The 8,604-nt window shown below is 47.1% G+C and overlaps 1 protein-coding gene across 1 annotated transcript in view; it reads right to left on the bottom strand.

The window, feature by feature from the left end:
* Positions 1 to 8,604, bottom strand: part of VPS35L (VPS35 endosomal protein sorting factor like) — a 144,944-nt gene that overhangs the window by 83,971 nt on the left and 52,369 nt on the right. The window contains exons 11-14 of the mRNA XM_006123143.4: positions 7,971 to 8,018; positions 6,169 to 6,262; positions 2,270 to 2,347; positions 52 to 174 (exon numbers count right to left, since the gene is read on the bottom strand). Of these exons, the coding sequence (XP_006123205.2) occupies positions 52 to 174; positions 2,270 to 2,347; positions 6,169 to 6,262; positions 7,971 to 8,018 (343 nt within the window). The remainder of the gene's footprint in view (positions 1 to 51; positions 175 to 2,269; positions 2,348 to 6,168; positions 6,263 to 7,970; positions 8,019 to 8,604) is intronic.

Below are 8,604 nucleotides of genomic sequence, written 5' to 3'. Positions count from 1 at the left end.
GGGGGGGGGGGGGAGTTGAGTTTTTGCCTTCCCTAAAACGTGTTGTTTTACCTCAGGAGCACGGTATGCAATACACTGTAAAATCCAATCGATAGCAGGAGAGTAGAGAGTCAAATACAATGGAATCTCCACACGCTGCACTACCAGCTGATTTTGTACAGTATCCCCATGCATCTGTAAAGGAAATGAAAGATGTGAAACTGCTGCCATGAGGGGAAAAAGGTGTCTGGCAGGGTTACAAGAAACTGCAAATAAATCTTCATGATATAGCTTCACTCAGTGGCAGGAAACTTGCAGCCTGAGGACCACGTCCAGCCTATTGGGGTTCTTTATGTGGCCCACATGACATTTTGCTTACCATTGCCCACTCATAGGATTGCCAAATACTGCTGGTTTACCTCCGTGTAGTTTTTTTCCTATTGGTATTACTAAAGAGACATGCACTTAAAGCAAGGGAACATGAAGAGAGGTGCATGCTGATTGCACCCAATATTGTGAGAGCCATGTGCTCCCTCTGCATCCGAAGTGCTGCTACGGTTCAGTCAGCACATTCTGCAAATTCTAAAAACACAAACGCAGTTAGCAAAACTATCTTCTCCTGGGAGACCGTCTTGGTTACGACAATCTTGCAGCCCATTGAGATGAAGGAGGGCCACTTATGCAGCCCACTCACTAGCCTAGGTTGCCACTCACTAGGTTAAATGAAATCTTTGAGAGACCAGAGTCACAGAATTACACAGTACAGGCAGTCCCCGAGTTACATGGATCCGACTTATGTCGGATCCGTAGTTACGAACGGGGCCCTTCCTCTCCCTGGTCTCCAGCAGACCAGGGAGAGGAAGCAAAGCGGCGGAACAGAGCGGCTTGGCTCTGCTTTGCCCCCCCGTCAGACCAGGGGGACGGGGGGGCAAAGCAGAGCCAAGCCGCGGAGCGTCTGGGCTGTCAGCTGATCGCGCGCTCCGCGGCTTGGCTCTGCTTTGCCCCCCCCCCGTCCCCCTGGTCTGCAGGGGGGGCAATGCAGAGCAAAGCAGAGCCAAGCCGCGGAGCGCGCGATCAGCTGACAGCCCAGACGCTCCGCAGCTTGGCTCTGCTTTGCTCTGCTTTGCCCCCCCCCCCGTCAGACCAGGGGGACGGGGGGGGGGGGCAAAGCAGAGCCAAGCCGCGGAGCGCGCGGTCAGCGGACAGCCCAGAGGCGTCTGAGCTGTCCGCTGCCCGCGTGTTCCGCCGCTTTGCTGCCCGTCCCCCTGGTCTGCAGACCAGGGGGACGGGGAGCAAAGCAGAGCAAAGCCACGGAGCCCAAGGGCAGCAGGACAGCCACGGCGCATCTGGGCTGTCCCGCTGCCCCCATGCTCCGCGGCTTTGCTCCGGACACCTGTGGTACAGCAGCTGGGGCACTGCCAATTGGTCCCGTAGCGCCGCTCTGGGCGCTACTGGACCAACCGGGCAGCACCCCAGCTGCTCTGCTCCAGGCGTCCTGATTCAGCCACTGCTGGTCAGTTTCAGCAGCAGCTGAATCAGGACGCCTGGGGCAGAGCAGCTTGGGGGCTGCTGGGTTGGTCCAGTAGCGCCGAGGAGTGGCGGCGCTACTGGACCAACCCAGCAGCACCCCAGCAGCTCTGCCCCAGGCGTCCCCAAGTCAGCCGCTGCTGAAACTGACCAGTGGCTGACTACAGGAAGCCCCTGCCCCGGGCTTCCTGGAATCAGCCGCTGATCAGTTTCAGCAGCAGCTGACTTGGGGATGCCTGGGGTTCTTAAGTGGAATCTGTATGTAAGTCAGAACTGCGTCCAGATTCAGCCGCTGTTGAAACTGATCAGTTTCAGCAGCAGCTGAATCTGGACGCCAGTTCCGACTTACATACAGATTCAACTTAAGAACAAACCTACAGTCCCTATCTTGTACGTAACCCAGGGACTGCCTGTATACTCAAGTATTCTGCATATTTTCCTGTATTTGGAAGAAATATGCAGTGGGAACTATTTAAAATTTAGACATGCCATCTATAGTAATTATACATACCACAATATGTGCACTATTTCCCATTCTAAGTACAGGAAACATGATAGTAAAGGTAAAGTCTAGTAAACATCTTATGCTGGTGATACCTATTGCATAGTAAAGTTATATTTTTTTCAGTTTCACAGTTACAGAAATATTTATAACTCTAGATTAAAGAGCTTCTAAAAGGATTTGTAAAAAGCATTTTCATCATAGGTTGCTGAAGGAACACACTTATTTCATCACTCAGTCAACACAAACATATTTGCTTACTTGCTTAAATGTTAGAAGGCAGTCAAAAAAATTCTTGTTAAGGTTTTCTTTAAGATGAGGGGCTACTTCCATCCCAACCTACATTCAAAGAAAGAGAAAAAATGTATCAGTACCACTTACCATACTTCTTCAGCTATGAAAAAGAGATCCTCACCAGGGAATAAGTATATTTACACACATCAATAAGATGAAGATATTACAGAGGAGTACTGAACAGAGTGCTTTTTGCCCATTGTTACCCGGTCTCCCTAGGAAGTGATATTATAGCCCTGTCCACAGAGTCTAGAAATATTCTAGCTACTACTGTGTTTGAATGAGGTTAAGAACAGGCCTTAGTAAGGTGGTCATAACCAGTAACAGAGCACTGCAAAAAGAATATCAAGCATTCAAATGTTCAGAAAAGCCAGCTTTAAGTTTGCCCCTTGGTGCATCCATTTTCTCCACTGAATGAAGTAGGAGTTCTATGGGGACAAAATAGTACAGGACTGCGTAATTAAAGACTTTATTGTAATGTACAAATATGTGGGGGGATGAATTCAGGGGCCACAGGCAATTTTAAGTTTGGCATTTTCTAATTTTTTAGTGCCTGATTTTTGCAACCTAAGTAATGTTCTTTTAATGCAAAGTTTGTTTGGGGATTTTTTACTATAATTGTTTTAAGGTAAATATAATTCTATTATGTACAACTGTAAGAGAAAAGACGACAGAAAAAGCAATCAGTTAGTTATATTAAAAAAGCAGCTTCTAAGACCCCCTTGCTTACCCAGGGCCTGATCCTGAGAGGCTCCTGCCACTCCCATTGACTGACAGGAGCTGCAGGTACCCAGGGCCTGAGCATTTTTTGCCTTTCTTTATATTTTGTTTCTATTTGAGCAATAAAAGCGTTAGAAAACACACTGCCTTATGAGCTAGTTCTTTGATTGAATTCAACAGCAGACACACCACTTTTCAGCTGGGCTACTTATTTAATTATCTGATTTGTGTCTGCACTACAGCTTCATTATATATGAACTATTTTCAGAAGATTTTTACTCCCATCACCCTCCCTGGGAGTAGTCTGACATTTACCTTAACTAATGTACATGCTAACATCAGACAAGTAGATGACCGAACACACAGAGTTGTATGCATCATAATTTTACCTCCTGCGAGAAGGTGGTCTACTTCCCTAACTTGCTTTTCATTCCAGATCAGCTTGAGCTCAGTCTCCCCACCTTGTTTCCTCTGCAGCAGGAAACCTGCGCTGGCACTACAAAATTGGAGCTCCTCGTGAAACCAGGCTTACCTGTGCCGATGAAGAAAGGCTTCTTTGTCGGCGCATCGCGTCCAGACTGCCCCGATCTGCCGACAAACAGCTGATCGGCAGATCGGGGCAGCCATTTAAATTTAAATGAAGCCGCGATTATTTTAATCGCGGCTTCATTTCCCTCTTCCGATCTGGCTAATCTACATGCCTCCGTCGAAGGAGGCATGTAGTCTAGACACACCCTCAGGGACTACATAAATGAGAAGGGGGAAAAAACCCTCCAATCCCTCCCCACCTCCAATCCTCAGTGTAATGGCCTCCAACTGAAACACCTCACTCCTCTGATGCTCCAGCCTCATGGTGGGGGTGTGGGTAGGGAGGACTGAGGTTCAAGGCCTCAGGCCAGATTTACTCTTCTGGGGTTATAGGATTAGTGGGTTTTGTGGGCCCCCGCTGGTTCTGGGGTGGAGCCAAAAATGAGGGGTTCACTGTGTGGGACAGGGCTGTCAGTGAGTGGGATAGAGATGAGGTATAGGATCTGGGCAGAAAGTGGGCAGAGAGTGTGGGGGTGCAAGGTCTGGGTGAGATGTAGCATGCAGGAGCAGGCTGGGGGCAGGATGTCTGGCCAGGGGAAAGGTGCAGGAGCAGGCTAGGAGTAGGGTATGTGGTCAAGGATGAGGGTGTAGGAGCAGGGTGGCGGCAGGGGCAGGCTGGGGGTAGGGTGTCTGGTTGGGGAACAGGGCAGTAGCAGGTTGGAGGTAGGTGTCTGGCCAGGAGGTAGGGTGCAGTAGCAGGCTAGGGGTAGGTGTCTGACTGGGGGGGTAGGGTGCAGAAGCAGGCAGGGGAGATATGTGTCTGGCCACGGGGGTGAGGGTTCTTGGCAGGGAGAAGGTGTGTGAGGGGGCTGGGGGAGCACGTACTTGTTTTCATGCCGCTCCCAAGCACCAGAGGATTTCCCTGCTTCTCCCATTGGAGCAGTGAGGAAAGCCTCCAGGAAGCACATCTTGTGCGCTGCTGTTCTCCCAGTTGGGAGAGGGGGTGGAGAGCGGCAGCTCACAGCCACTTCTTGCTCTGGCTTCTTCCCTGCAAGCTGGATCTGGCAGGGAGGCTCAAGGCTCCCCCCACTCATTTTTCCTCTGCAGGAAGCCAGCACTGGAGCTCCCTCTTCCGATCTGGCTAATCTACATGCCTCCGTCGAAGGAGGCATGTAGTCTAGACACACCCTGACTGATTTTTCTGTAGGTTGGTGGGCCCTGACCCAAAAAAGGTTCTGCACCCTGCCATCAATTATAACAATGTTGAAACCTTTTCTGTTGGACATAATATTTTACTTTATTTAAAAATGAAGCCTAGCCAACAAGCCCTCACTTGGAGCCCAACCTCCATCTGGCAACAGTATTATAACACTCCTGCATCACCCCCACCCTAACCTTGAGCCCATGATACACCTGAACCCACTGCCCTGAGCCTCTTATGCCCCCACATCTAGATGCTGCACCCCCACATTCCCAGTCCCCTGCCATAACACTCCTGCACCTCCACACACCCCAACCCTGTGCCCATCATATATCCAAACCCCCTGCTCTGAGCCCCTCATATACCCCAACCCAAACTCCAGCACCCTCACATCCTCAGCCCGCTGTCATAAGTTTGAGAGAAGACAGCCTGAATGCATGAAGCAGGATTTGACAAGTTATGATGTAAACTTCAAAGAAATGTACAAAAAGATACCACAGCAGAAGTCCCATTAAATAAAGTCTATAAGTACAATGTTTCATTTCTGCTATTATTAATATTTATGTCAATTATCAATAATATTAAGTTGTACATTTTCAATCATGCAAATGAGCATTCCTATATGGTTCTTTGTTGACCGCTTGTTCTGAATTTTGATGTAGTTTGGCTCTTTGGTTTGAAAAGGTTGCTGACCCCTGCCATAGGGAGATGAATGGGAGGAGCACAGAACTCCCTTATGGGGAAAGTTGGAAGGACCTTGTATGGAGAACGGAGGGGCACACAGACCACCTAACACTGAAGGGAAGGGGGAATGGAGGACACACAGAAGAAGGAGAACAGGGTGCACAGAGCTACTGACATGAAGGGGTGAACAGTGGGCCATGATACAGGTGGTTGGGGCTTTGGAGTGCACAATGAAGCAGGGAACAGAACATCATATTAACTCTTTTTCATCATAAAGCTCATCAAGCCAGTCTTCAGAAAAGATACTCTAGTGGCGTGAACAGGGAGACAATGAATTCAAGTAGAAGAAAAGCTTGTACAGTACCCCTGAAAAGCAACGTGTAACACTAATATAGCTGCATGTAATACCACAAAGCTACAAACGTTCTTTATGACTCAGCCCCCAATTTTCCCCTTCTCTCAGGAGGGAGGACTAGCAGGACAAGCTTGGAAATTAGTTGTTAATTACTATGATTACTATAGACAGTTATACAGCAGGTTTTCAAATTGTGATTATAATGGGAAAATTATCCTGCTTTGCAATTTGCTAAGAGGGGAATAGGCTGCTTTTTGGGTCAAAGAAAAGATGTCTCTAATTAAAATCTTCCTTTAGTGACAGCAGGTGAGGCTGCCAGAAGAGAGAAATATACCATTAATAAAAGCTCACTTTACATAATATTAAATGGTAACCTACCCTGCACAGGTATGCTCTCGCATACACTGCAACCAGTGGATCTCCAACTCCTCTAATCATAGATGTTAGTCGCGGGAGACATTCTGAAATTCCCCTGTTAAGATTTTTTAAAAATTAAATTTTGAAGTTTCAGAATTGATCAAAACACAACAACACATACTGATAACTTGAAAGGCTGCGTTATTAAATTTACATATGAGCAAGAATTATAAGAGGAAAGGAAAGTCAAAGTAATTTAGAAGTAAAATTTAACTAGTCAGTGTTTCTTACTGTACCCCCAGTACCCACAGTTTTCAGACAAACATTTTTTTCTATCATTGCAACACATTTGTTTAAACAACTTAATCGTAGCCAGCGGGCGATGACATTTTTGGGTGTAAAAAGTACAAAAATAATAAAGTGCTGTAAAATGTAAAACAAAACTTCAGTTTTCTCCAAATTTCAGTTGTGCTGATGTATCCTCCAGACTTCTCTTGAGTACCCCTAAGGGTACTCAAACCACTGGTTGAGATACACTGCTCTAAGTAACATCTTAGACATGAATTATACTACTTACCTTTAGGAACAGCCAGTCTCTGTATGGGAGAGTTGCAAAGAACTAGGGGACTGATGGAAGGAAAGAAGCCTTTCCTCTAGACTGGAGAAGCTGGAGCTTCTCTCTGGTTGCAATGCAGTCTCAGGGATATAGCAGCCCAAAAGCCTAAGAGGCAGTGGATCTATGATGACAGGGGAATCTCCTAGTCAGTCACAGATCCATGGGCCCCACTTCACTCCCAATCTCACCCACAGGCCATAGGTGCTGGAACTAGAAGCATGGGCGCTGCTGCAGTATCTCCTGGCTTCAAGTGGTTTCCATTATATCCATAGTTTCCAGTTTGATTCAACTGCTCTCAGCACCTCCACTATACAAATTGTTCAAGCACCCCTGCCACAGGCCTGCTGACAGGGACAACCCAGGGTGGGGAGGCAGTGAGGTGCACTCCGGGTGGTGCTGAGGGCTGGCTGCCCAGACCCGTCCCTTCTGCCCAAGGCCCACCCCTTCCAGGAGCATGGAAACAGCTCCCCTCCTCACTTTGCGCAGAGGTCCAGCAAGTCTGTCAGGCCCCCTGTTTACCCATTATGGTTATAAAGGGGCACTCACTACAGAGCTGTTGCATGCAGGTAGCCTTTATGTGGGCTACTTACACTCCTCCTGCCTCTCCAGCACACACCTGTGATCAGGCCCATATTGGGAAGCCCCAAAATGATCAAGCTCTCATTGGAGAGCCATTGAGATGATACAATTTATTTTAGCGATTAACTGTAAAGGCCCATTAGTCCTGAAGGGCTACTTTATAAACTATAGGGATTCCGTTCTGCTTGGAGTTTGTTCCCCAGCTACTTTCTGGGCTCATTGCCTCAACCTTGTTTCCCCACCAGGCCTTTAGCCTGGTTACAGACCTACCTATTTGTCCCACCCTACTGCTCTCTCTTTCACCTTCAACCACCTCCCATCAATTTTGTTCTTTCAGTTTTGTAGATCCTTCCTGCCCCACCCCACCAAATGTTTGACCTTCTGTTCATTTACAGTTATGCAAGTGCTCTGAAGTTGATGCATCAGTAAGTCAGAAGTTGTACTAATATTCTGCCTTGCTGGGATTCACACCAGGAGCCCAAGATAATCAATACTGCTCCCTCCAAATGCACAGAAAACTTCTTCCATTAATGATAATAGATCTTTCATACTTAATTTTCTACATACTACTTTTCACATGGACCCATTCATTTGCTGTCCATATTTATTAATTGCATGATAACCTTACGTTTTGGACAGAAACTTGTTGCATTTCAATATTGCTGCTTCCACATAGCTACAACAAAAGCAAGTTAAGGAACAAAAAACCCAAGATGTATTCCTTGTGGGAACAAACAAAACTACTCCTGTGAGAGACTGACAATATCCTGTATCATATGGAGCAAACCTTACAGATTTCATTTAATCCCTTTGGGGTACATGCATGTGTTGTTGTAGAAGTTTATGTACCTTTTCAAGTAGGGAGGAGGAATGCTTATATACTTCTTCTGTTGTCAACCCTCTGTAGTCACACCCTCCCCCCCAGCACAGAGAAATGGATATGCTAGTTCAAACTGGATTCTCTAGAGACCAACAGACAAAGAAAATACTTTTGGATAAAAGCCTGAGGTTTAACCTGCCTCCAGCCTTCCTCCTGCTCCAGCAAAAGGACTCATGGTCCATGCAGGGCCTCAATCCTTCAAGGAATATTGGAAAGACTTGGCCTATGAGACCTTGTAAGACTGGGGACTTGTTCTGTGCTGGAAAGCTCTAATGAACATGTAACCATAGAGGATGACAGTTGGGTGGGGTATTAGAAGACTGGACTTGCCAGAGACCATTTTTGGGTGTAAAAAGTACAAAAATAATAAAGTGCTCTGGTA

This window comes from Pelodiscus sinensis, chromosome 16 (assembly GCF_049634645.1).
Source record: "Pelodiscus sinensis isolate JC-2024 chromosome 16, ASM4963464v1, whole genome shotgun sequence".
Lineage (NCBI taxonomy): Eukaryota > Metazoa > Chordata > Testudines > Trionychidae > Pelodiscus > Pelodiscus sinensis.
The sequence above is the reverse complement of the archived record's forward strand: the minus strand, read 5'-3'. Positions and strand labels throughout refer to the sequence as shown.